We start from the raw sequence: 27,496 nt of genomic DNA on the forward strand, positions 1-27,496 counted from the left end.
AGATAAAGGGATGAAAGAAAGGGAGAATTATGGAGAGAAGGAGGAGGTGCTGCCTTCAGCTCCTCTGCTCAGAGTTCAGTTTAATCTCCTCATCAGCGTCCGTTTCTCCTGCCGGACGTCTTTTAATGTCACATCAGCCGAGGAGACGCCGGTTATTTCACCATCTGTGAGAACGTGTTTCCATCGCACAGCTGATTGATGAGCGCGTTATTCTTCCATTGTGTGAACTGTGCTTGACTTCAGTTACTTTAATCACAGCTGAAATATGTCGTCCAGTCTTCACATCCTCTTTTAATGTAGCACACATTTACTCATGTGCTTAAGTACACATTTAATGTTCCTGTACTCGACTCCACTGCATGTATTTGACAGCTGTGGTTACCTGATAGTTGTACTACGTGTGGTCATCTTAAAACATGTCTTTCTATGAATTAAACTACTCGGGGATGTATATTATGTTTATAAGTAGTTAAATTGGCTCTTCATATTCTGGTCAAGTATTATTCATGTTTGTGTATCTGTGTCTAAGTGACTAATGGGGACAACAGTTTTTGAAACTGGTCCAGTACAGAAGGAAAGAGCTGCAGCCGGCGCCCACGTAACGGACTGCAACGCAATCCCTCCAGAGCGCCGTCAAAGCTCAGCGACTGAAAGTGCTTGTTCCTGCTCAGATACTTACTCTGAGTGTCTGCCAGTGTTATGGAAAGGATCCCTGCAGAGAGAGACCTGTTCCTAAAGAAGCTGCTGTTAAAGCGCCACCAAACTCCTTTTACAAAAACAGGGATTTTATCGTTGTGAAACACGCTTCATTCAAACTGAAATAAAACTCACCAAAACCAGTTTCAGCAATCAGCAACTTTAACTGGAGCTTTAATTCACTGAGTTAGATGTAAAAATATGAGGAGAGGAGTGAGAGGGAGGGCGGACATCAGAGAAGCAGCAGGGGAAAACAGCATGTGCAGTCAGAATATTTTTACATGTAACCTGGGGAATTATTTTCATTGGAGGGATTTAAATAAGTCTGCCTTCAACAGATTTTCCCAGTAAAAAAACAAACAAAAACCATCATTACCAGAAAACCTGAATCTGGTCTTTACGTGTGCGTTACTCAAATCAGTCAGACACCAAACAAATGTCATTTACTGTGTGTTACGGAGTCTGCTCATACTTCACTTACAGACCGTTTTCAGCCCGTAATAATCGATCAGCGAGGTGCAGAGTAGTGCGCCGCAGCGTCTCTCTGATGCTAACTGTGAGTTAGCTGAAAGTCGCGTTCATCTAGAGACATGACACGTGGGGGGAGGACAACGTCTTGGAGGTGGAGACAGCTGATAACAGTCTGTAACACCTCGAGGGAACACGCCGACCTTTAGCAACACTCATGAAATTTAATCAAAATTGTTGCAAATTGGTTTTTAATTTGCAACATGTCTTGATTCCCATAACCATCACAGCGTCTCTACATCTGTCTCCATCTCACTTCTCAACCTGTCTCTGCTCTGTGCACATAAAGCCAGCGCGTAGACGTCTTCAGGCAGAGACCAAGATGTTCTTTGAGAGCATTTGCTCCGTTTTCTTCGACTCGACTAATTATGTGAAAGGCAAAAAGAAGCCGACTGTTCGTGGCTGATGTGGCGCTTAGTTTTGCTTTTTTAATGCTTTTAAGCGTGATGTATTTTTAGATTGATGCACTTTTGCTGCCTTTTTTGTTGACAAATCTACTTAAAATAACTCTGAAGCAAAGTGTGTGTGTGTGTGTGTGTGTGTGTGTGTGTGTGTGTGTGTGTGTGTGTGTGTGTGCGTGCGTGCGTGTGTGTGTGTGTGTGTGCGTGCAGCCATGGTTGTGATGTGTGCAGGCCGCTGCAGTCTTTTGTGTGTTTAGATTTTAGGAGTGCGCCTTAATGCCTGTGATCCTGTCTGCTTTTAGTAGATTAGAACTCACTCAGATATAATGGTGGTCTGTGACCTCTGGATGACAGTGTCCGCCCGTGTGTGTTTCTGTGTGCGTTTGCATATTTAACTGTGTGTGTCGTGAAGTCAGATATATTGATGCTGCGAGCTCACACTTTTCCTCTGTGGAAACAAAACACACTCAAGCACACGCTTTCATGTGTGGATCGTTTCACGTGCACACAAACACGACACACAGTAACATTTTACCCTCCAGCTCTCACTTCCTGTTTTGATGATTTTCAAAATATATTGCCACAGTATCCTCAAACAGAACTCATAAACAGAGTAAAATGAAACAAAAACTGCAGCAGATGAAGCACATTCACAGAACGGAGCTCAACCTCCTGCACAGGTGTCAAACATGCGCTTTCTGCCTTTGGTGTCACTTCAGAATAAGTGGTTTCAGTAAAACTGTCTGACCGCCCAGCCGCTCGTCTTACTTCCTGTAATGGACTTCTACCATGTTGTCGCGTCCTCAGGTCTCAGCGGTTGAGTGTAGCGTAACGACAAACACCCTTTATCATCTCCACCCAAGCTATGCATCTATACATTCAGCGTTGAATTCATGTGTGCGTGTGCGTGTGTGCGTGTGTGCGTGTGTGCGTGTGTGCGTGTGTGTGTGTGTGTGTGTGTGTGTGTGTGTGTGTGTGTGTGTGTGTGCGTGTGCGTGCTCCCCTGTTCTATGTAACATATGTCCAGTCACCATACGTCCTTGCCTTTGTGCTGTTGTCACCCACGCAAGACTATTTTTATCCCTGGAGTCGTGAGGGCGCGTACCTGCAAATGTGTGTGTGTGTGTGTGTGTGTGTGTGTGTGTGTGTGTGTGTGCGTGTGTGTGTGTGTGTGTGTGTGTGTGTGTGTCAGGGTGTGTCATCAGGTTACAGTGTGTGTAAATGGACTCCTCTTTGTCCTGGTTGATAATTTTAGACAGACGGCCACTGAAACTTTCAACAGGGGGGTCAGATGCTGTGTGCAACCTTTTCCACTGACAGATAGACACACACACACACACACACACACACACACATCCTCTCATTCCCATAATTACCAATTTACTATAAAAGTCGTGCTCATCGACCGCCCCGCCTTCTAATTCATGAGTTCTGAATTTTCCACATCTGAGAAAGTTTGTCTGAATATCTGGACAAAACACACACACACACACACACACACACACACACGCACACACACACACACACACACACACTAGGTTTGAAATCTTCAAATGTTCATGAGTGATTGAGCTTAAGTTTGGATAAACTATGGTTGTTATTTCTGAAGGATCTGACTGAACACTCGTCAGGACTTCGTGGGCATGTTTTGATCAGATTTGATTGACGTCGCTCGTAGCATAAGGACACAACGCCGCCCACAGCTGTCATCACATCTTCATTCAGACGGTGATAAATTCTGATTGGTGCAGCTGAATACGTGGCGTCACCTTTTCCCCACTCAAAGCACAGAGGAAAACACAGAAGTCTTCATGTGATGTAACCAAAAGGTCTGCATCAGACGCAGACTTTTTAAAGGCGGTTTTAGCAGCGACAGGTTTGGTGAACACGTGATCGGTGAATGGGGATGAAGCAGGTGATGCAAACAGAGGAATACACTGAGATGACAGAAAAGAGCTGAAACATGAGATGACTGCTGACTCATGCTCTGACAGGACGGATCTGTCTCCGTCACCCCAAAGTGCTGCTGGCACTCTCTCCTCCAAGCTGTTCCCACTTCTCCTCGACCAAATATCTCCAGCTGAACCCGCCGAAACGCGGCCTCATAGCATGAATAATTAATGGCCGTACTGAATTATGCTGAAATCTGGTTCTCTGTGTGATTTAGCTGCTCCGTGGTGAGAGAGCTGTGTCATACATAAGCATGACGCTGTCCTCTTTGTCCTCTCTTTCAGGCTTTGATTGTCAATCACGGCTCTGCTTTGTGTTGTTTTTAGGAAAGCGATCTCCCGCTCGGGCCTCCAGCACCTCGGTCCTCCGCAGCCCTCCCTGCCTCCTGCGTCCAACGGGCCCAACAAGGAGCTCCGAGCCTGCGTGGACTGGACGGTGAGACGCGCACAGACTGTTTACATATATACGTGTATAATTTGCTATATTCTACACATGCAAACTTGCGAAGTGTACATCTTGCTTGTACATCAGTACAGGTTGAAATACTGCACCAAAAGACAGTTGTCTCCGTCTCCGCTGTCCTTATTCTGTCTGGCTGAGTCACTGAACGACATTTGGATTTTCGTGCTGACAGATTTGTCAGCAGACTGGTTTCTGCAGCCGTATGTTCATGTGGAAATCAAAAGCAGCAATTTTCTTTTGGTTTTTGATCATTATTTGAAAATGTCTTGATCGCTGAGCGTGGCGGGAAAGACAGTTTCACATGTCAGGACGTCACGGGATGCGACTGACTGGATGTCGTTTATGTAACGCCTCACAAAACAAAACAAAAGAGCTGTTTTGAAACAATCTCTCTAAAAATGCTTCAGGAAATGACAAATTGATGTGGTAAGCACTCAAAAATAAGACATAAATGGTCAAAAAGTGCAACGAAAATGTTGGTTGGCAACTTGATTTCCACTGAAATCCATGTGAATAAAATAATAAAGCTATTTAACAAACATGCAAAAACTCACTTTTGTCCTTTTCAGGGGCTCAAAAGCTGTTTGGAGCAATTTGTGGTCTTATTGAGCATGCAGTTTGGAGCCTTGCTGCCTCTTAGCTGTCGAACTGTCCATTAAACCACAAAATGTAATCTTAAAAAAAGTCTGCAATTTTGTAGAAAAGCCACGTTTCAGCAGAAAAAGGCCAAATCGAGTGAAAGAAGACATTTTCTGTAATCAGTGACTCTTAAATAATGTAAAACGTCATCACCTCCACCTGCTCAGACCCTGAGCAGTTTGTCAGGAAATCCACTGCAAATTCAGCCATTTTATTCTACAGTTATCACAAAAAAACATCCTGATCGAGCTGATTCTGTGGTGAGAGTGTGTGCTTTTAAAACAGGCTGCTGCCAACTTTTACCTTGTGTACAATGAGCCCGACGGAAGGCAGGCTTCTATTTTTATCTGATTCAACGTGAAAATAATGACTGTGACAGAGGGAGGCTTTTACTCAGGATCATCAGTGTAGGTGCATTTTCAATTTGGAGCGCAGCAGGCGCTGGAAAGAAAACAAACAAGGCTAAAGGCGAAAACAGCATCCAGAATACTTCAAACTCACCGAAAAACAACCCGAATCCTGTGTAATCGAGTTCAGAAACGCCAGAAAGAACCTTTGTGGAGATTTAAAGTCTGCGCTGATCTTTGCCGCCTCGTAATCTTTGGCCCGTCCGTCACTTTTATAACAGTCTGTTTGGCTGTGTAATCAGGCAGCGGGTGAATCATACATCCATAACGAATAGTAAATAAAACGTGCCGCGTTGTTCATTAAAAGTTGTAAGCAGACGAACTGTTGCCGGCCCTCATCTGAGGTTCCCCTCTGGCTCGGCCTGCGGGGACACTTCCACCACGTCATCGCTGGCCTTTAGCTCTCTGCACGACACACACATGCGCTCATATATAATCATTGTGCTTAACCGCTCATTAATATACACTTACTGGTTGATTTACTGCGGCTTCATGGCCTCCTTTTAAGTGCTGATGAGTCAGAGCGTGTTTGTCCATATTCAGGGACACTCAGAGGCTCGAGCAGAAGGACAGAATAGCAGCAGAGAGAAGAGCTCGACTTTCTGTATTTTAAGGCTTCCTGCTGGGTGGAAGACGTTATGGGAGGAGGGGGTGGAAATGTTTACAAATGGCCGTTAAAAGGGATTTAGTGTGACTGATCGACTGCTGTGACAGAGACAATTTTGGCGATGATTTACCGTCGGAGATCAGGGGGAGACAGAGGGATGATAAGAAGATTAGACAGCTTTGGCTCTTCTCTCTTTCCACAGTCCAGCTCTGTTTGGCCAGTTGGTCGCTTATCATCCCCGTGTCAGCAATAGTTAAATGTCAGTGAAAACAACTGGCTGGGCATTGTCGCTGCAGAGCATTGTGGGTAGCTGACGCTCCTTTGAACAGACTGACTCTCAGTAATAATCTCACTAACACAATCACATTTTACTCCACTTTTAAAAGTCTGAAGGACCACCGCAGAGGCCGACCTTGTCTAAGCTGCCGACGGCGTGTGCGTCGAGGTGTGTGTTCTCACCTGAATCTGTCGCTCCTGCACTGTTTTGATTAGCGGCGCAGATTAACATGCGCCGTGAAATTACCCACCTACTCGGCGGCGGCAATTATGTGCTTGACACACTTGTTGACCGCTTTCACGACCGAGTGTTTATGTGCATATGGTTACAGTTTAATGTGACTGAAAATAATCTTGAGTGCGAGACGCGCGGGGATAAGATGGGTTATTATTATAGCGTTCTTCCTCTGTGTGTGTGTGCGTGCGTGTGTGCGCGCGCAGGAGAACGCAGTGAACGGGGATCACCTGTGGATGGAGACGAGCTGCTCAGGAGAGCTCTGTTACCTGGGAGAGGACACCTGCCTGCTGAAGACCGCAGTGAGTGCTGTCCACGCTGACCGCTGTGTGTGTGTGTGTGTGTGTGTGTGTGTGTGTGTGTGTGTGTGTGCGTGTGTGTGTGATCTCGTAAATCCTCACAGCCGTTCAACAGAAAACATCCGTGTCTCTCTTATGTAACTGTGCAAAGCTTTGCAACAGTTGATGACTTCAGCAGGTATCTCTTATTGATCTCCAGGTTTAAAAGCTTGTGAATCCACCTGGTTGGCCGAGCCGTGGTCGGCCAGGTGTGGTCGGTTTAGGCACAAGGCAGACGCTGGCCATGAGCCAGGCATTACAGAGACAGGATTAAGTACAGCCCCTGTGCTGCAACAGTTGTATATTTCCCCTTTTTCTGCTTCAAACTGAGCCAGCTCATGGTCGCTCAGAGTTCGTGCGCAGAGCAGGTGGTCCAGCGGTCTGGAAATGGAGCGTATTGTCTGCTTTTAGTCTTAAATACTGTCCAGCAATTCAGCGTTTCTTAAACAGGATGCTCCACTTTCACTCAGATGAACCATGTCTACAAAGCCGCTGGAGAAATCACTCGGAGAACAGGGAAAGTGAGCCGTGCAGAGCAGTCTGAACAGAGATTAAATATAATATTACAGCTGATATGGACCTTCTGTCCAGCACTGACGGTAATGTCATGACACGTCTGAATATGTCCACTGATGGCAGACTGAGACTGCTGCTGCAGAAGTATATTAAATGTTAAATAAGCATCCCATCAGCACTGCCTGACCTCAGTGGACTCTCAGATTGCTTTGACATGTCACGTTTGACCCGAACGAGCGGACTCCCGCCTGCGCTCAGCTAAATCTGCCTGATTTTCTCTCAGTCATCAAAGAAAAACCGGGCAGCTTGAAGATGATTTCTCAGTCGTTTGCAGGGAGACTCTCGAGCGACCTCGCGGGTGAAGCTCACATGATGATGTAATCTGCTAAATTCTTACATTTTTCACATTTTCTGACATTTTATAGATCAAACGATTGATCAAAAAATTTAGAAAATGATTTGCAAACTCTTCATCCAGCCGTAAACATGCTAGCAGATTACATTAGCCTGCTAGCGGTAGTGCTAACAGTCCTGCAGCTTACTCAAACCTAAGTAAAAGTACAAGTATTATCAGCAAAATATACTTGAGGTATCAGAATTAAAAGTCGTAGTTGTGTGGTAAATGAGGTGTCCTGAGTTGATTAATGTGGTAGGAAAGAAAGAAAAGCACGTTCTGCTTCACGCTTGTATGAAGTTTTCTTACTTCAGTCACTCTTCAGTACTTCGCAGGTCGAAGTAGTGAAATATCACGAGTGTATTGAACGTCTTTGCTGTGTTTTGATCAAACAGTAAAACTGTGCTGACTGTGAGTCGCACCACACAACCAAACCTCAGGAGCTTTGCTAACTGTACCTACACATGTGCAATATATAATTCCTGTCCTCTTCTTAAGAACCATGGCCTTTAAAGTTAGCTTTAATAGCTTATGGTCATTCTTTATATCAACTGTCTGCAAGAGTCACATCGCTGACAAAGGCCAAGTTGATTTCTGCCAGCTTTAAATGCAACCACAGCTCCAAAAGGCACCTGTGGTGAAAGTCCAGCACCCATTGTTCACCGGCGTTTCATCAGAACGTCTTCAAAGAAAACATTGTGCTTCCTGAATGTGGCGTCTTTCTTCATAAAAGGTTCAGTGGTGAGAACAATCAGAGCCAGCAGCCAATGAGTAATGAGTCAAAGGCTGTTTTTTGTTTGAGAATAGCACTCTGCCATTAAGCGATGCTCGTCGTGACAGTCAAGAGTGAACCTATTGACCATTCCATTATCAGCTGTCGTATTATTACCCGTAATAAGTAGTTTATAAGGCCAGGGCCAGCGGAGTAATGTTATTTATTGAAGGCAAACAGCTCTTTGGCAGGTTGAATGTTTGCCTATTATTTTTCACTGCTAGTCACAGTGTGTGATGAATGGCTGGGGTCACACCTGAGCCAAATCGATAGCCTGCTAGTTCCTTCCTTACATGTGCACATTTACTGTTTTCATAGCCTTGTTTACTCAATAATAATGTTTTTGCTCAATTATTAAAGCAATACGTCAACATTTTGGCCAATATGCTCATTTGTTTCTTGCCAAGAGTTAGATGAGAATATCTAGACCACCCATAAATATCAAGCTACAGCAGCCGGTTAGCTTAGCTTAGCATAAAGACTGGAAAGGAGGGGAAACAGCTAGCCTGCCTCTGTCCAAAGGTGAAACTATCTTCCTAAAAGCTCACTCATTCGCATGTTACATCTCTCACAGGTGATGGCAGGTGGATTTCCTTGGAGAGCCAGGCTAGCTGTTTCCCCCTGTTTCCAGTCTTTATGCTAAGCTAAGTTAAGCTAACCATCTGCTGGCTGTAGCTTTAAGCTTACATGAAATATGAGATTGGCATCAATTTTCTCATCAAACTCTTGGCAAGAAAGAGAATATGTAGTGTGGTAAATATTCCCTTTAAGCTTAGAAATGATCATAAAAACTTAAAATCGTCCTCTTGGGTCTTGTCGTTCATCTGTAGTCTGAGCTGTGAGACGACATCGACCTGCAGACACGAGTGCAGTTTCACGGTGCTGCAGGTCTGACGTTACATAAACAGCAATATTAAGAATGTGGGAATTTGTAAATAATGTTGATGACTGTGTAGAAAATTAACTAAAACTATAATATGTCAAGGTGTGTGTGCGTGCTCTCATCAGTGTGTATCCAGGCGTGTGTGTCGTCAGTGCACGTGTTTGTGGTGTGTTTGTGGTGCAGCTCACCGCCCTCTGTGCTGTGTGTCTGTTTTCTCCTTTAAGAAGTCGGCCCCCAGGAGGAAATGTGCCGCCTGTAAGATTGTTGTTCACACTGGCTGCATAGAGCAACTGGAAAAGGTACCGCACGCACACACGCACACACACACACACACACACACACACACACACACTGTCATTACTTTTCTAACACATTAAGTTCATCCTTTAAGTCTGACACTTATTTCTGAGAATTGAGTTTTCTGCAACATCGCTGTAAATCTGTTTAGGCTTAAAATGAGCGCTGGAGGTTTACGTATGACAGATGCATGATGGGTACGAGGCTGCCGGAGACTGTTGTGGTTCTTCCAAGTGACGCTGTCCTGCTCAGCAGCTGCAGCTCAGACTCTGCATGCACGTGCATTATTGCTTTTTGCTTATTGATCCATCATCTCATCTGAAATGAAGTTAAAAAACTTTGATGCTTTACTGAACGCTGTGGAGGCTGCAAAGACGCTAACTCAGTGTTTGATTATTTACGTCCTGCACCTTGTATTTCATGTCCTTTTTTATCATATCAACCACAGCTGGCTCTAGAAAACAACAATTTTACTGCAGATGCATATGTGTTTGAAACACCTTTACTGAGTCTGTATGTGGAGCAAACAGCACGTTTCACCTCAGGCGTCTTCAGGTTCACTCATGAGCATGCTCAGATACACTTCAATATCACCGCGTTAGAGCAGATGAAGACTTAATTATCTATTCCAGCTGTTAAATATTCATATGGCGATAAGCCGCCCTGCTGCTAATATTCCTTGGAATAAAACTGGCATTATTTTGGTATTTTGTGCCAATATTTGTGGTTTGTTATTTGTTTTCGTCTCTCTAGATTAACTTCCGATGTAAGCCAACCTTCAGAGAGGGAGGATCCCGGTGCCTCAGAGATGTAAGTGTGTGTGTGTAAATAGTGTGTGCATGTGAGAGAAGAAGAGTGTTTTTACGTATCCTGTTCATGCTGAGTGTGGAGACATAATGTGAACATGTTTAGCATCTCTCTCTGACAGCAGAACGTACTGAGGCATCACTGGGTTCACCGACGAAGGCAGGAGGGGAAATGTAGACAGTGTGGAAAGGTAAGGACACACACACACACACGCACGCACACACACTGTCATGGCTGTCTTTGTTCATGCAGACTACCTCGCTGTATTTCTGTCTGTTTCTGCAGAGTTTTCAACAGAAGTTCTTCCACAGTAAAGAAATCATCGCCATCAGCTGTTCGTGGTGTAAACAGGCTGTAAGTAAACCATCCTCTGTGTTAATGACTGCAGAGTAAAGCCACATATTTATCATCGTTTGGGTGAAACGACCCTTTAAGAGGCAGCATGTGGCTCAGATGTGAAGTGTGTGTTTGATAAAAGTGAAGTAGCATGAATGCTAACGAATAGTGTTTCTGTTGCAGTTCCACAATAAGGTGACGTGTTTCATGCTGCACCAGATTGAGGAGCCGTGTTCACTGGGGGCCCACGCTGGAGTCATAGTACCACCCTCCTGGATCATCAAAGTCAGGAAACCACAGGTGTACACACACACACACACACACACACACACTCTACACCATCACAGGCATCCCTCAGCAGTCAGTCCACCGCTTGATGAAGTTCACTCACTGTCATCTACTGACAGTAATGAGAAACGACTTTGTTGGATCTAAATTTAAAACTCTAAAAGAAGGCGTGCGTCAAAAACTGTGTGTGTGTGTGTGTGTGTGTGTGTGTGTGTGTGTGTGTGTGTGTGTGTGTGTGTGTGTGTGTGTGTGTGTGAGAGAGAGAGTTCCAGTGTGTGTGTGTGCGCAGGGTGTGTGAGAGATTTCGGCTATGATTTGATATGAGCTGACACATGTCTGATCTCTCTGAGGGAACTCTGGGTCTGTGTCTCCGTCATCACACACACACACACACACACACACACACACACACACACACACACACACACACCTCTCAGTCACATCACATGCTTCATTGCACTTTTAATTACCATCACAAGGGACATGGTGACAGTGAACTAACCACTGAACTCTGCGTGTGTGTGTACGCATTTGTGTGCGTGTGTGTGCGTGTGTGTGTGTTTGTGTGTGTGCGTGTGTGTTTTCGTACCCTAGAGCTCACTTAAGAACTCTGCCAGGAGAAAAAAGCGGACATCTTTCAAACGAAGGACAAGCAAGAAGGGACTGGATGTAAGTTCGACTATGACGAAGGATATTTGTGTGTACAGAAAGTTCAGATTTATGTTCTTTAAATATTTACTTCCTGCTCAAAAACTGAACTCACAACAAATGTATTTGTTAATGAGTGATTTGTTCAACTCCAAACACAACATTATTTGTACTAGAATAATAATTAGATTTATTGTTCACTCACGTTTATCATCAGGCTTTCATATAATCGTTTTTAATCTGGAAAACATACACGTGTGTGATGTGTGTGTGTACGTCTCAGTACTTGTACTATATACGTTGTATACGGGGACAATACCTCTGTGTATTTGCTATTTGATCCGTGATCTTCACTGTTTTGGCTGAAAATATTTCCTTGCCTCATGCGTTTGTCTCTCTGTGTCTTTCTGTCTTCAGGAGTCTAAATGGCGTCCGTTCATGTTGAAGCCCCTCCCCTCACCTCTCATGAAGCCCATCCTGGTTTTTGTCAATCCCAAGAGCGGAGGAAACCAGGTCAGTACCTGTTTCAGATCCCTGAAGCTCGCCTCATGTCAGGTCCCTGTAATGAGGACTTTCTCGAGAATTTGCTTAGAAATCAACATGTTCTTACATCCTGACATCATCAGCTGTTACTACATGATTTCATGAGGAAGATGACAGGATGACTTTCCTGGAAAGCTTCTTCATTTTAACAGCATGCTGGGTTTTTGGACACCTTGCTGTAAGCAGGAAAACCCTGATTATCCGCGTGTGTGTCTGCAGGGAGCCAAGGTGTTACAGATGTTCATGTGGATCTTGAACCCTCGACAAGTCTTTGACCTGTCACAGGGCGGCCTGCGAGAGGCGTGAGTACCCTTCACTTGGAACGGTGTTTAACACTTCGGGTTAAAGTCAGCGTGACATTCTGCCCTTCACTCTGACTTTTGTGCTATTTAACTGGAAGGCCGTTTATGAAAGATTCACACGCTGTGAAACAGTGTTTTCTCCGGCCCATTTAGAAATCATTTTCCACTTACGTTATTATTTAACATCACGTTATGAGCAGTCCGCTCTCTGGGGAAAACGCCGTAGCTTTTCCCTTCACTTTTAGTCATTATCCTCTTTTATTCGAAACCACAGGTTGAGCAGTTTTCATGAAACTTGGACCAATTACGCCCACTCGACACCGCTCAGCACTGCTGAAAAACCTCTTTCATTCTACAACCGTTCTGCTTTGTGCTCTTTGTGAATTGTCAGGTTGGAGTTGTATCGGAAAGTGCCAAATCTGAGGATCCTCGCCTGCGGAGGCGACGGCACGGTAAGACTCCTGACGTCCTGCTTTAACCTCTTTCTGTGGCGTGTCCTCTGAAGTCTTTGCAGCTTATACGTTCTGTGCGTGTCTCTGTAGGTGGGGTGGATCCTGTCCACTCTAGATGAGCTGCAGATGAACCCCCAGCCTCCGGTCGCTGTTCTTCCTCTGGGAACAGGAAATGACCTCGCCAGGACGCTCAACTGGGGTGGGGTGAGTTCCTAGCCTTGACTTCAGAGAGCGGCAGGACGTCGCAGTTTCTCCGCCCTGTAGCTGTTCATTCAAGTGTCTGCTAAATGAGTTGGAGTTCATCCACATCGCATGTGTGAATAAATATCTAATAAGTGCATTATGCACAATATGGACCAGTGTTGAGAAGTTAAAATAAACGCAGTGTTTTCCTCTGCGACTCCTCTGGGAGCTCCAGCAGAACTCACCACATTCCAGGAAGTCTGCGACGGTGCTCTTCCTGCACAGCTCACCCTCTAAACCCCGACATTTAGCCACCGTCTGACCTCTCCAAGGCGCAACACATCAGGCGCAGATGACACAGCTGATGTTGTCGAAGTTCCCTTTAATTCATTTTATCTCCGCGTCTGTTCTGCGTATTAGTGCCGCATCTGATGATTTCTCTGCCTTTGTACAGTTAAACCACATTAGTGCGATGCAAAATCACATAAATAGAAGCTCTGTGCAGACACTTCCTCCTGTGGCGAAGCCTTGCAGCAGCAGGACCTCTGCGCTCTGAATGGACGGCCCAGTCGTTTAGAGAGCTTAACAATCCACTGGTCACATTTCTGCAGCCCCTCTCAGCTTTGCGTTGCTTTATAATGAGTTTCAGCTCATTTCTGTCGCTGCCCGTCGTGGTTCACTCTCTCGCTGCTGTTTCCAGCTGCAGGGGGCAGCTGTTTGCAGATAAAAACCCGCTGTGCACTACCTGCTCAGCAGCTCACAGCAGACAGACACAGTTAGCCACTAGCTGGTGAGCATGGCGGAGCATTTAGCAGCTAAAGAGTCAGATATTATTTCTAAAAGAGCTGAAAGAGAAAGAATATCGGACTTAGATTCATCAGGTGACACAAACACGACTTCAAATAATCGATATTAAATCGATATTAATGTTGCTTCATAACTGCCGGCTGCGTAAATAAGCAACTGTTTGCCAACAAAATCAGCTTAAAAAGTGATGATGTGTCAATATTGTGCTCACAGCTTGCTTCCTCTGCCACCAAGCTCAGGTTTAAGTACATTTTATTTACGTTTGCATTACTTTAGGAGTCTGCTCTCAGAGCTAAAACTTCGAAAAGTCGAACATAATTCACCCTGTTTCTGTAGGAAGGCGCTCTGGGCTCTTGCAGTGTGTTACTAAAATAAGGTGAGGTGAGGAAGCATCAAGAATCTGCCCCTTGACACACACTCACGTTGCGTAACTGCACTGTAACACAGAAGAAGAAACCTTTACAAGCATCCACATTCCTCCATTAGGCTTTTCTTTAGTCCAGTTATGTGGGCTTGCAGCGATGATAATACATCGAGTGTCTCTCTGAACGAGTCCAAAGTCGGTGTGGAGTGTGGTACAGTCTCTGCAGACGCTGCAGCCAAGGACGCGTCAATGACTTTGGCGTCTCAGGACTGCAGGAGGACAACGCTGGAGAAGTCCTGATGCAGAGAGAGATAGATGCTTTGAACAAGGAGGGGCTGAAGCAAAATCAGATCTACCTCTTGTGTAATTAGTGTCTCCGTTTTGTCCTCTTGTTCAGCAGCAGGGCTTCTTTATTCACTTCGTCTGTTGCTTCTTTCCTTCCCCTCCTCTTCATCTCTCTCTCCATCCTTTCCATTCTTTTCTTTTCCTTTTTTCTTTTCCCTTTCCTTTTCTGTCCCCCCTTCTCCTTCCCCTTCTCTTTCCTCCCCTTCCTTTTACCCTGTTTTCTCTCATTCCTTTATTGTCCTTTTTTCCTTTCCTTTCCTTTCCTTTCCTTTCCTTTCCTTTCCTTTCCTTTCCTTTCCTTTCCTTTCCTTTCCTTTCCTTTCCTTTCCTTCTCCTTCCCTTTTCATCCTTCTCCTTCTCTTCCCTTCCCTCCTTCCCCTTTCCTTTCCTTTCCTCCCCCTGCTTCCTTTCCTTTTTCCTCTCTCCTCTCTGACACTCAGTTGTGTCACACTGTTGCCTCTGCCCCACCTCTCTCTGTGTGAGTGTGAATGACCCTGTGTCTTGCTGTGTGTCCTAGTGTGAGCACTGCTGTGTGTGTGTGTGTGTGTGTGTGTGTGTGTGTGTGTGTGTGTGTGTGTGTGTGTGTGTGTGTGTGTGTGTGTGTGTGTGTGTGTGTGTGTGTGTGTGTGTGTGTGAGCGCGCGCCTCAGAGGAGGCCCAGCTGATGAGTGTTACTATCATCAGATTGTTGTGTCCTTGTGTGCGTGTGCGTCACTCGGTGCAGTCCTTGCTGCACTGATTTCCTGACCCTGTCCAGAGGGAGACAGAAAATAAAAATCAGATGAAAGAGACAGAGGACGGAGAGAATGAAGGACGGACAGAATGCTGTCCATTAGAGAGACCTGGCTTGAATAGGATATGAAGGGATGGATTGATGTCAGGAGAAAGGGAGGTGTGTGTGTGTGTGTGTGTGTGTGTGTGTGTGTGTGTGTGTGTGTGTGTGTGTGTGTGTGTGTGTATTACTCATGCTGTGGGGACATAAATCTGTTTACACATTGTGGGGACTTGCCTTACTTGTGGGGACAAAACGCAGGCCTGCATAATGTAAATCATTAAATTCAGGATGAAGACTGGAGTTAAGGTTAAGTTTAAGTTAAGTTAAGTTAAGGGTTAGGTTTAGGGTTAGGCTGGTAGTGGTTATGGTTCGGTCTGCAGGAAATGAATGTAAGTCTATGTAATGGCCCCAAAAGTGATGAAAACCAAGCGCTTGTGTGTGTGTGTGTGTGTGTGTGTGTGTGTGTGTGTGTGTGTGTGTGTGTGTGTGTGTGTGTGTGTGTGTGTGTGTGTGTGTGTGTGTGTGTGTGTGTGTGTGTGTGTGTGTTCATGTTAGCATGTAGATAAGGGGCAGAGACACTTTGGCAGTCGGACGGATAGAAAGAGGGATAGAGGCCATAAATTAGCCACAGATGACATCATCCTTTCATCCCTCTTTCTCTTCGCTCCACATCATTTCTCCGTCCGTCCGTCCGTCCGTCCATCTGCGTCTCTCTGCTTCCTCTCTTCTTCTTTCCAGCCTCACACTCCCCTCTCTCTCCTCCTCTCTCCTCCTGACTGCCGGCCTGAGGATGCTGCGATGTGACTGAAAGCTCCAGAAAAGCTCCTAAACGGACGTGATGGAAATATTAAATTTTACTTCGCAGGCGTGACGCTGTAACTGCTGACTGTGTGTGTCATGTAATGGAAATCCACTCCCTTTCTGTCCACCTGCATCTCTTCGTCTGCAGGGTTACACAGATGAGCCGGTGTCCAAGGTCTTGTGTCATGTGGAGGACGGCTCGGTGGTGCAGCTGGACAGGTGGAACCTCCTGGTGGAGAAAAGTTCTGCACAGCCAGAGGAGGGCACGCAGAAGGTCAGAAGTCAGCCAGCAGCCTGCTGTGGCAGCTAGTTTGTGTGTGTGTGTGCGTGTGCGTGGATTAATCACGCTGTGGGGACGACAAAAGGCTGGACCCTGTGAGGTTAGACTCAGGTTAAAGGCACAGAACTTTAATTCTAGCGTTTTTCAGTCGATGGCTGTTTGCACGTCACATGACCGCCTGTCACAGCGCATTTCCTGCAGCTCATTGTTTCTTCTTCCTTCTGGTACGATTCCTCCTCGCTATATTTAAAACCGGGCAGAAAAAGCTGAAAAACTCAAACACAAATCACAGCAGCGATCTGCGCCGACAGAAGCGGCGAATGAGAAGCGTCTTCTGGACATCTCAGCGCGATTCGCCCCCCGTGAACCTTTGACCAGCTCCGTTTCAAACAGGCCAGGACGCGCTGTGAAGCAGCCGTTTGCAAACAGGCTGCGTTCGCTGACAGCAGTTTCCTGAAGTGTCCATGTAGAAGAAGAAGAAGAAGACATACTTTTATTAATCACAGCACACACATGCTACGGGGGGAGACTGCACACACGACATGCTTCATGCCCATCCTGGAGAGTCCTTCCTCTGCGGCAGACCAGGAGCGGTGGGCAGGTGGTGATCTTCTTGCATGTTTTTAGTAGTTTTTTATGGAGAATACCCCAGGTGAACACGGGGAGAACATGCAAACTCCACACAGAAAGGCCCCCCCTTAAAGGGCAGCAACACGCCCCCTGCGCCCCAGGTGGGAATCGAATACCAAAACATGTAGTAACGTCCTTCGTCCAATCGTGTGTTCCTGAACAGCTGAACCTTCCCAGGACGCCCCTCTCATACCCAATCATGATCCTCTCACCTGTTTACCTGTGAGCCTGTTTACCTGCGGAATGTTTTTTTTTAGAACCAGGAAGTGGTCTCTCTGAATCACCTGGCTCACTCACATTCTGTGTGTGAGTCTTAAGAGATGGATGGACGTTATAAGATGAATATGAAGGCACAGTGTGCGTAAATGCGTCAAGCAGAGTGGGAATATGAGCCGTCTGTGAGAATAAATGATGCGATATTTATGCAAAAACACTCACTCGAGTTTTTCTCCCGTGTCCTCAGCTGCCTCTCAACGTGTTCAACAACTACTTCAGCCTGGGCTTCGACGCTCACGTCACCCTGGAGTTCCACGAGTCCAGAGGTTGGTGGAGTCTCTTTGTTTCTGTATTAACTCTATTTACACTCCATCAAGTCCTTCTGTTTCTAAGTAATGCTTCCACTGACAGATGAGCGGAATAAGATGAAATATTAAAGAGGACACACTCTCCATGCATTCACCGATGAGTCAGATTTTCACACTTACTCTTCGTCTCTCTGCTCTTTTTTTTTTTTTATTTCCAACTGCAGCAGCGACGTATTTAATGCCTTCTCCTTCTTTTTCTCTGCCTCTCTGATTTTTGTCTTTTCCAGAGGCCAACCCCGAGAAGTTCAACAGTCGCTTCCGCAACAAGATGTTCTATGCAGGAGTGAGCGTCCTGCACACACACACACACACACACACACACACACACACACACACACACACACACACACACACAGTCACAGTCATGCAAACTGTTTCCTGTGCTCTCTCTGTTTGTCTTAACACGACACACAGACTGCAGTGTCTTACAGGAATGATGGCTGAGAGGAACGTGAGATCGGTGTGAAGGAAGTGAAGAGAGATGAAGGGGAGGGGGGAGGCTTTAAAATGGAATAGTCTTATATTCAGATATGAAAACGTGGGATTATAATCCTAATTCAAAACATGTCCTACATGTCATATCTTTGGAAATCTTCTGTTGGTGAGACGTCAGGAATAAATTACGGGCGTGAGTCAGAAAGGAAGCGTGCAGGGGAGTGATCTCTCCTTAATGAGGGAAATGCAATGAGCTGTAATTCTCTTTGATTGGCCCCTCTTCTCTGTTTGTGTGCGTGTCTTTGCAGGCTGCCTTCTCAGATTTCCTCCAGAGGAGCTCCAGGGATTTGTCCAAGCACGTCAGAGTGGTGGTGAGCGTTAACATCTCTCCCTGTATCGTTTTCCGTGTCGACACGTCTGGGCGGCCGCTCGGCCCGGTGCTTAAAAAGGCCGTCTTTCAACTGCCGTTTGAGCGTCGGCCGAGCTGAAGTGTCCTTCAGCAGGATATTGAATCCTTATCAGGGCCGCTGCTCTCCTGTTGACCGCTGACCTCTGTGCTAGAATCAGAGCAGCATTCCTCATTAATAACCAGGTCAGAAAACAGCGGCTAGTTCTGTTAGCAAAGCATATTTTTTTGATAATCTCAGGCTGATATTAAAGCTCACGGCTGGCAGTATTATGCATGTTTTTGTTTCCTCTTACTCCCCTTACAAATGTTCCTTACAGTACTTTTAGAAATGGAGCATTTGTTGGGGACTATTTTCTTGTGTGTTCATGGTACTGAAGGAACCCAGTGCACTGAAGGCATCGCTGGTCTGTTTTGGATAGTTAGGAGCTCCACGGCGCAGAGGAAGGAGATATATCAGGCTTTGAATACACGCACATTACCTGTTAGAAGCATCAATTCACTGGTGGTTTTAGTGTTGTATAATTTCAGTCAAACTGAACATTAAATAACACACTTTACTGACTTAAAACAGCTAGCTTGGTGAAAAAAGGCTAATTCCACATTAAAAAGACTGACCCTGAAACATAATCCACATTCAGGACGCGTTAGGAGAGCTGAGTGGGCCGGTCTGACGTTACCTTCGACCTGAATCAATCACTTTTCTCCCCAACACCGAGCCGGCTTCGAGACGGAGAGCACTGAAACTGAGAGCGAAAACCGAGAACCGAGAGAAGCCTGATGGCATTTAAAAGCACGTAAAGGATACGAGAGTCGCTTTGTGCTGTGAAGTCAGGAGAGACGAACACATGAGAGCATGCAGCCCGTTTCATAAACCGCCGCTCGAGTGCACAGGTTCTAATTTTCACTTTCTCTGTGTCTCCGTCTTTCTCAGTGCGATGGTACCGACTTGACTCCTAAGATCCAGGAGCTGAAATTTCAGTGCATTGTTTTTTTAAACATTCCCAGGTAGGTGAATACACACACAGTCTGACGTCTGACATCAGCAGCGTCATTTTCATGTCCAGAACTCTGATTATTCAGTGTTTCGCCTTTAAAACAGCTAGAATGAAACAACGAGACTCTGCAGATGTCTCCTAATGACTAATGAAATCCCTTTAAGTTGGACAGTCCTCAAGGCAGAGACATGATGTCTGTCTCTGTCGGGTTCTGGACTCTGACACCGCTGAGTAAAAAAAATCCTCCCACACCAGCCGGGAGTCACGAAGTTTCTGCGGTCAGACATTAAAATAATGGAAACATATTCACTGAGTGCAGTCAGGGGAACACGGTCAGAGAGGAAGATGATTCTGGCTGGAAAGCAGATCGGACTTGTGTGTGTGTCGGTGTGTGTGTAGGTACTGTGCTGGCACCATGCCGTGGGGAAACACAGGTGACCACCGGGACTTTGAACCGCAGCGCCACGACGACGGCTGCATCGAGGTTATTGGCTTCACCATGGCCTCACTGGTGAGAGAAACAGTAAACGCAGAATAAAAATGGCCGACAGAAGGAGGAGGAGGAGGAAGGAGCAAAGTGGTGTGTTAATGTGACCTTTGCGCCTCCTGTTGTTGTTATAACCTTTAGTGCAAGTCTCCCTTTTGTCCACCAGGCGGCGCTACAGGTTGGCGGTCACGGCGAGAGGCTGCACCAGTGCAGAGAAGTCGTCCTTACTACCTTCAAGACCGTACCTGTTCAGGTGAGCACATAAGGAAACATGTAATGGTGTAAAACGTGTACATGGCGTGCAGACTTGGCGCGCGTCGTCTGTCCACCTTAAAAATGTCCCAGTGGAGGCGTTAACGCCGCTCAGACCTGTAGCTCAGCTCCACTGCAGCCCCTCAGACTGTTCTGGTCTTATGATTCAGATGCTGCTCAGAAATGTAGTCAGCATGACAGCAAGATAAAAATAGAAAGCTCATGTTTTGTACAGGATTCATCAAGCAGAAGAAAGTACACAGTAAACTCACCGAGCCCGAAACAAGACGCCGAAACAGACCTCCATATGAACGCTACAGTCTGTCAGCTTTATGTGAGATCGCCTGCTTCGTGTTCTGTTAGTTTTCAGTGTTGATATATAATTAGATAGATTAATAAATAGTTGATGTGGGAAGCAGCTCATATTTCAGCGTACTGTCAGAGGATTTATTGTGTGAAACGTTCAGGGCTGAAAATAACTCACCTTCTCGACGCTCCCGACTGTGTTTCATCAACTACTGCTGGCAGTCTTCTTCTCCGTCTGAGGACGGTGAATCGAGGACAGCTGGACTGTAGAGGGGGTTTCTCCAGAGTGGAGCCTCGGGTGTTCAACCTGAGGTCATGTGTTCTGTGATAATGACCCCGCGGAGGTCAAGTCCGAGTCACGCCTCACGTTCAGCCGCTGGTCTCTACCTGTTGACGTGATCCTTGTGTGTCTTTGCTCCAGGTGGACGGCGAGCCGTGTCGCCTGGCTCCCTCCACCCTCCACATCTCCCTCCGAAACCAGGCCAACATGGTCCAGAAGAGCAAGAGACGCACCTCTGTGCCCCTGCTCAACGAGTGAGTCACGCACACACACGCACGCACACGCAGACAGAGGAAGTAGGCCAGCAGCGTTGTAAAAGCCGGGTTGCTCTGAGTGAGTCATACAATCTGTTTAGTGGGAGCTGACATTCACTCCTCTCAGTGTCCCACATCGCTCTTCAGCTCGCCAAACCACGGCCGGCGCAGGGATTTCTGCGCCGTCCACTCGTATTAATCCAAACAAAAGCACCAGGAAGCTCTCCAGGGACACTTTGACACGTAGCACCGTGTGGTTTTCCCGCCACTGCGCCACGATTAGACGCCTGCTGATGAAACAGAGGTTCACATATGAGGTTGCGTGGCTACTAACACGGCTCGTCCCCGCAGTACTAATAGTTCTTCATGTGTATCTTTGTGTATTTCTGTGGGTCTGTTCCAGCTGTTCGTGTGACACAGACTGACACAGTAGACGAGAAGTACTCGCTGTAGCCGCAGTAACTAGTGTCTTTGCTCCATGTACTGCTATGCTACTGTACTCTGTGCTATCAGTGTTTGTCTACTTACCTCTGGGCTTCTCTCCGTCTGTCCCCCCTCCCGCCCCTCCTCCTGTCCCTCTTCCTGTCCCTCCTCCTGTCCCTCCTCCTGTCCCTCCTCCTGTCCCTCCTCCTGTCCCTCCTCTTCTCTTTGCCAAAACATGTCTATAATCTTTTTGATTATTTATTATTTTCATTTGTTTACCTTCTCTCCTTCCTTTGTTTCCTTCCTCTCCTCTTGTTCATTTCCTTTTTCCTTCGTCTCGTCTCCTCATTTCCTCTCCTCCTGTTTTTTTCTTTTTTAATCCTCTTTTATCTTCTCCCTCTCTCCTCCTCATCACTGCTCCTGTCCTTCCTCCTCTCATGTCCTCTCCTCTTATTTCCTCTCCTCTCTTTCTGCTTTGCTCTGTTTCTTCTCTCCTTGTCATATTTCCCTCCTTCTTTGTCTCCTCTCCTGTCTCCTCGTTTCTCCTCATCTCCTCATTTTTCCTCTCCTTTCCGTGTCCCTCTCCCCTCCTTCCCTCTCTTCTCCTCCTCATCTTTTTCACCATCTCTCTCTCCATCTCCTTTTCTTGTCTTTTTCTCTCCTCTTCACCTTATTTCCTCTCCTTCTCTTCTCCTCTCCCCTCTCCTCCTTTCCTCTGCCTCTCTTTATCTCTCCTCTTGCTTCACTTTTCTCCTCCTCTCCTTTTTTCTTCTTCTCTTTTTCCTCATCTATCCTCTATCTTTGTCCTCTCCTCTTGTCTCATCTTCTTTCTTCTTCTCTTTGCTTTCTCTCCTCCTCCACTCCCTCTCCTCTTTTCTCTGCCATACGTTCCTCCTCTCTTCTGTGTGTGTGTGTGTGTGTGTGTGTGTGTGTGTGTGTGTGTGTGTGTGTGTGTGTGTGCGTGTGCGGCGGTAGTATTCAGAAGGTGTGTGCAGCTGATCTGCGCCGCCTCTCTGCTCCCCCAGACTCCTTCTCTGTGTAAGTACCTCAGCCCTCTGTCACTCTATGTGTGGAAGTCGGTGTTGGTGTTTGTGAGCGAGCTCGACCAACATTTGACTCCACGACATTAAAACCAGTCAGCGTTTATGATGAGTTATGGTCAGTTAAATTTACATAAAAGCCATTTTACCTTTAATTTACCATCATTTACAATCCTCACTGTACTCATAATAATACTAGAACTCACTTTTAGCCTCATTCGTAGGTTTTATCTGCCGTAATATCTGTTTATTTGTCTTATAAACACTCATACACATTCATTCAAATATTTTTCTTTTTCATATTTCCTTATTCTAACTAGTTTTTCAGCACAGCTTTAGGAGCATGCCACATAAATAAAATGTCACGAATAAACCTTTTGAATCCTTATATTTGATTTTAAGGCTGCAGCAATTATTTTCATACCCAGTTAAGCAAGTATGTATTTTTGAATTGATTCACATTATAGCAAATGTTTATTAGGATCAGTCATTTAGTCAATAAAAATGGACATTTTGTCAAGCCTGGTGTCCAAAACTCAAAATATATTCAGCTTTAAATGGTAAAAAAATGAGAAAAGCAGGAAATGTTCACATTGGAGAACCAGCGAACGTTTATGAAAAATGACCAATCAGTCGGTTTTCATAAACGTTGCCTTTGCTCTCATTATGTGGTTCAGCCGACGTGAACGTTCCTCGTGTTGACGGCGTTAAATGCTGAAACTGCTTGCAGCCTCAGTGTGAATCAGTGTTGGTCGAACCCAGGCTGAGTCGTATCGCGTTGAATGTGAGTCTGTGTTCGTGTGTGTTGTTATCCAGTATGTGCGCAGAGAGAGAGAGTGTGTATGGCAGCATGCTGAAGCCTTTTCTCTTCTGAATGTGCTTCTGCCTCTCGTCTTGGTGTTGCTCCTGCTGTCGTCCCTCCACCTTTGGCGTGACCCTGAGCTGTGTCTGGTTAAACCTGCACCACTCCTTTGCTCTCTCTTGATGTCCCCCCCCCCCCCCCAGAAAAGCTGTGCTCACGATTTTGCTTCAGCTGTGACTGAGAAAAACTAAAATAATGCTAATATAATGTGCTGTGACTCGACGGCCGCTCTGTTCCTCTGCAGGTAAGGTTTTGAGCTTTGGACGCTGGCTAGTTCTTCCTGTTGTCTCACTGTAGTTTTGCTCAGCGCCCACCACCTTTCTGACGTGTGCTCTGCCTTCATCGTCCTCCATCCTCGCTGAAGGCAGCATTGCCCACAAACATCGACTTTAAAATGTGTCGGCCCGCCTCGACCTCAAACGCAGGATCAGGGCGGTGTTGCAGGAGGACGGCAGAGTTTATCTTTACAGTGGAAGCTGTTCCACACCTCCAGTCATCAGTTATACCTTTTAACCTCGAGCTCAGCTGTAAAACGTCGAAGAAATCTGAACCGAGTGTGTGAACATCAGTGAAAGAGACAGACGAGGAACCGAATGTCGTCGTGCTGCGAAGGCTCAGACTTGGTTTGTGATGTGTGTGTCTGTGTGTGCATGTCTGCATACGTGCGTCCTCATCGTTGTACGTTCGGACGTGTCTGAACTGTGTGTGTGCACGTACATGCACTTGTGCGTGGGTTTTTTTTTTTCTTCCCAGTCCTCACGCAGTTCCAGATCGTCTGCGCCTGCGAGTGAATCGGATCAGCCTGCAGGAGTACGACCGACTGCAGTACGACAAGGAACGACTGCGGGACATCTGTAAGGCTGTGTGTGTGTGCGTGCGTGTGCGTGCGTGCGTGTTCTCTTAAATCAAAAAGCTATAATCAATATTTTTATAGAAATGATGGATAATAAGATTAATAATTTGTGAAAGTGGTCTCACAGCGATTAATCTGACTGCAGTTTCTCTCTCAGCTCTGCTGCATTTTAGCATCTTTTAGCTCATTGTTTCGGTTTTCCAGCCCGCAGCTTTGTCGTTTGGCTTCACTCTCACGGTCCTCAAAGTGTTTTCAGTGAAGAAGCTCCACAAACCCGCTGTGGGCAGGCAGACACTGTTAGCATCTAGCTGGTGAACATAGTAGCTGCTAGCAAGTCAGATGTTTCCCTCAGGAGTTGCTGAATGTTGGACATGTATTCATCAGGTTTTGATAAGCAGAGCTAATGCTAATGCTAATGCTAATGTTGCTGCATGTCTGCTGGATGTGTAAATAAGCAAACAATAATCTCAGCCTTATCATGTGATCAAATGTCAATGAGGACTTTACAGCTTGTTTCTGGTGCCAAAAACACAATGAATGCAGGTTTAACTCACCTTTTCAATGTGTGTGTGTGTGTGTGTGTGTGTGTGTGTGTGTGTGTGTGTGTGTGCGCGTGCGTTGCAGCCATCCCAGTGGGCATCGTGGTGGTGAGGGGGGACTGCGACCTGGAGACGTGCAGACTCTATATAGACAGATTACAAGAGGCAAGTGTCCCCCTTCATGGTCGTAATTATGCTCATCATTACTTTGATTTCCTCGTTCTTCCTCCCCTCCTCCGTTCCTCATCATTATTTCATAATGCTTGCAGCGTCATCCCTCCATGAGTTATTTTTAGCTGGATGAGCGTGCAGAGCCGCTGGGAATGCAGAGCTGCTCTTTAGCTGTGTGTCTCACTAACCAGCTCACATCTGTGGAAGTTTTTGATGTAAATGCTTTGGCTGTGTGTTAACTTTGAAACCTGTCTGCTGTGCTTGCTAGGACTTACACCAGGCGCCATCTACTGGCCACAGAGTGCACTATCAGGTATATGACTTTTGGGCGTCTTTCTGCAGGAAAAGTTTGGTTATTAGTAGTTTTGAAGGGTTTAAACTCCCCCTTTTTCAGTATCTGTGTAATAATTTCAAGGACTTTCTCCCTGAACTTTACTCTTGCAAGCGTTTGGATTATTGTATGATATTTTCAGCGATGTTGGCAGCTTGAAAATAAAACACTGGCTTTCACTACACCTGCAAAAACAAGCTAAATGAAGCGTAAAAAAAGACTTAAGTCCTCTCCTGCCACACTGGGAGAAATCTGGATATGTGAGGGAAGGGGAGAACACCGACTGTCTCACATGCACTTCTTCTATTTCAGTCTGGTTTAAACTACATAACACACTGCCTCATTGTCCGATTGTCTCTGTCTTGCTATCAGTTGTTCAGCTGCTCAGAAAGAAATCTTTATTCTCTGTCTGGATTTCTCTCTTTTGCTTCCTCTCTCTTCAAATAAATTCCCCTATGTAAACTTTTCTGCATGTAGTTTATAGTTCAGTAAAGGGATGATCAGTCTCTTTGTCTCCAGGATGAGAGCAGGGGCGTCCCCAGGACCAGTTCAACCAGTAGACTCTCTCCCAACTGGAGCTTCTTGGATTGTGAGTGTGACCACAGACGCAGTTGTCAGTTTGTATTCTGATTTTACACCAAAAACACAAATACATCAAATTTCTTGCATTTGTTTTGAAAACCCTGAGAGAGATGAATTATTTTCATCTTTTCTTGACTTTCATTTAATTTGTGAGCTAAATCTGCGGCCTTGTTTGTGTTTTTGCTGTTGCAGTTATAATAAAAACTCACGCTTATTTAACATTGTCAGAATCACAGAGATCAGCTGAAAAACACTTTAAAAAGGTGTGTTTTTAGATGATGTTTGGAAGTGTTTCCTGTTGACATCCTGTTGTGTCTCTGCTCTGCAGCCACGTCAGCTGACCGCTTCTATCGCATCGACAAGGCTCAGGTAAACCCGCCTCGTCTCCTCCGCAGCTTCAACTACTAAAACCACCAAATTAACGTCTGACTTTGGCTGAAATGTGCGTTTGTAGGAGCACCTGCACTTTGTGACAGAAATCTGCCAGGACGAGGTGTTTATCCTGGACCACGAGGGACCAGTGGCGAGCCAGGCGGCGTCCACGGGGATGCCCGACCTGGTGGTGGAGCCGACTGCCGGGTACGTCAGCAGACACAGGAAACAGCGCTCGTTTGCACCTGACCAGCATGCAAACATGTTTTCAACATACGTGCATTAATTTATGATTAAATAAAGTGTTCTTCATACATTTTGACAAAATAAAACACATGAGCTACATGTTTTAATGAACTGGATCCTGCTGAAACAGAGTGTGAGTCAGTCACATTTCAATTCCTTCTGCAATTTCTTTTTGCAGCACTCCCTTGACGTCTGAGGAACAAGGTACAACACACACTCACACACACACACACACACACACACACACACACACACACACACACACGCCTTGTAGCTGTAGCTCAGGGCAGGTCGTCACTTCAGGAGCTGCGTGTGAAACCCGCTGCCCGTCAGAGAGATGATATTTCATTATTTCCTTGTTGATGAGTTACTCTTTAACTGAGAGACGCTCGTCTGCTCTGTTTTTCAGAGGCATGCTCTGTGTCAGTCTGGTGTTTCTCCACTTGTTAAATATAATCTTTACAGCCTTCAGGCTCTTAAACCTCCCTGTTCAGGCGTGTGATGATCAGAACAGTAAAGTCTCTGGAGACTCTGAAGGATGTTTCCGTCAGGAATAAGTCGCTGTGATTCTCGGGACTCTCCAGGTTATTGAACCCGTTGTTCCTCAGACAGACATGTCCTGACTTGTTTTTTGTTTGTCCACTTTCACTTTTGCCAACATGTGCATCAGCAAACAACACAACACTTGAAACGAGCCGTCGAGCACAGAACGCGCTCTTAGATTAAATGTGTAGAATCGATTGAATCTACACAAACGGCTTTGATGCCTCTCGACAAGACCAATTGTGTTTTCTTGTTCTGTGTTTCCACTTTATATACGAGTCAAATCTGGCTTCTTTAATGCTTTCACACCCTGCAAATTACTTGTGTTCAATCTGAAATCCTGGTCTGTAAAGGCCTCCAGCACACGTGTGGTGGATTAAAGCAGGTATTTGAGTTACTCTGAGGTCGCTGTTGTCATTAAGTATTTTTAGATGTGCTATTGAGCGCCGTGTAATGGCTCCAGAGACAAAGCTACAAGGAAAACAGCCTGAAATAACCCTTCAGCTGCCTTTAGCAAACACAGACAGACAGACAGTGACAGAGCAGAAGGAAAGTGAAAGGAAAAGCTCAA

General features: G+C 45.9%; 1 protein-coding gene across 6 annotated transcripts in view; it reads left to right on the forward strand.

The window, feature by feature from the left end:
- Nucleotides 1-27,496, forward strand: part of dgki (diacylglycerol kinase, iota) — a 63,583-nt gene that overhangs the window by 26,990 nt on the left and 9,097 nt on the right. For 2 of the 6 annotated variants that reach the window (XM_070991620.1, XM_070991619.1), the window contains exons 2-29: nucleotides 3,902-4,010; nucleotides 6,408-6,503; nucleotides 9,329-9,403; nucleotides 10,155-10,211; nucleotides 10,330-10,398; nucleotides 10,494-10,562; nucleotides 10,728-10,844; nucleotides 11,427-11,501; nucleotides 11,898-11,993; nucleotides 12,243-12,325; nucleotides 12,717-12,777; nucleotides 12,868-12,981; nucleotides 16,200-16,325; nucleotides 17,425-17,503; nucleotides 17,773-17,828; nucleotides 18,289-18,351; nucleotides 19,321-19,394; nucleotides 19,784-19,895; nucleotides 20,038-20,124; nucleotides 20,851-20,963; nucleotides 22,362-22,424; nucleotides 24,042-24,142; nucleotides 24,766-24,845; nucleotides 25,120-25,164; nucleotides 25,702-25,771; nucleotides 26,093-26,133; nucleotides 26,219-26,343; nucleotides 26,561-26,586. In XM_070991620.1, the coding sequence (XP_070847721.1) occupies nucleotides 3,902-4,010; nucleotides 6,408-6,503; nucleotides 9,329-9,403; nucleotides 10,155-10,211; nucleotides 10,330-10,398; nucleotides 10,494-10,562; nucleotides 10,728-10,844; nucleotides 11,427-11,501; nucleotides 11,898-11,993; nucleotides 12,243-12,325; nucleotides 12,717-12,777; nucleotides 12,868-12,981; nucleotides 16,200-16,325; nucleotides 17,425-17,503; nucleotides 17,773-17,828; nucleotides 18,289-18,351; nucleotides 19,321-19,394; nucleotides 19,784-19,895; nucleotides 20,038-20,124; nucleotides 20,851-20,963; nucleotides 22,362-22,424; nucleotides 24,042-24,142; nucleotides 24,766-24,845; nucleotides 25,120-25,164; nucleotides 25,702-25,771; nucleotides 26,093-26,133; nucleotides 26,219-26,343; nucleotides 26,561-26,586 (2,282 nt within the window). Of the gene's footprint in view, nucleotides 1-3,901; nucleotides 4,011-6,407; nucleotides 6,504-9,328; nucleotides 9,404-10,154; nucleotides 10,212-10,329; nucleotides 10,399-10,493; nucleotides 10,563-10,727; nucleotides 10,845-11,426; nucleotides 11,502-11,897; nucleotides 11,994-12,242; nucleotides 12,326-12,716; nucleotides 12,778-12,867; nucleotides 12,982-16,199; nucleotides 16,326-17,424; nucleotides 17,504-17,772; nucleotides 17,829-18,288; nucleotides 18,352-19,320; nucleotides 19,395-19,783; nucleotides 19,896-20,037; nucleotides 20,125-20,850; nucleotides 20,964-22,361; nucleotides 22,425-24,041; nucleotides 24,143-24,765; nucleotides 24,846-25,119; nucleotides 25,350-25,701; nucleotides 25,772-26,092; nucleotides 26,134-26,218; nucleotides 26,344-26,560; nucleotides 26,587-27,496 lie in introns of those variants that run through there. The other 4 variants (XM_070991621.1, XM_070991622.1, XM_070991623.1 and 1 more) reach the window with 4 other exon arrangements.

The sequence above is a fragment of the Chaetodon trifascialis genome, chromosome 22, assembly GCF_039877785.1.
Source record: "Chaetodon trifascialis isolate fChaTrf1 chromosome 22, fChaTrf1.hap1, whole genome shotgun sequence".
In the NCBI taxonomy this organism is placed as follows: domain Eukaryota; kingdom Metazoa; phylum Chordata; class Actinopteri; order Chaetodontiformes; family Chaetodontidae; genus Chaetodon; species Chaetodon trifascialis.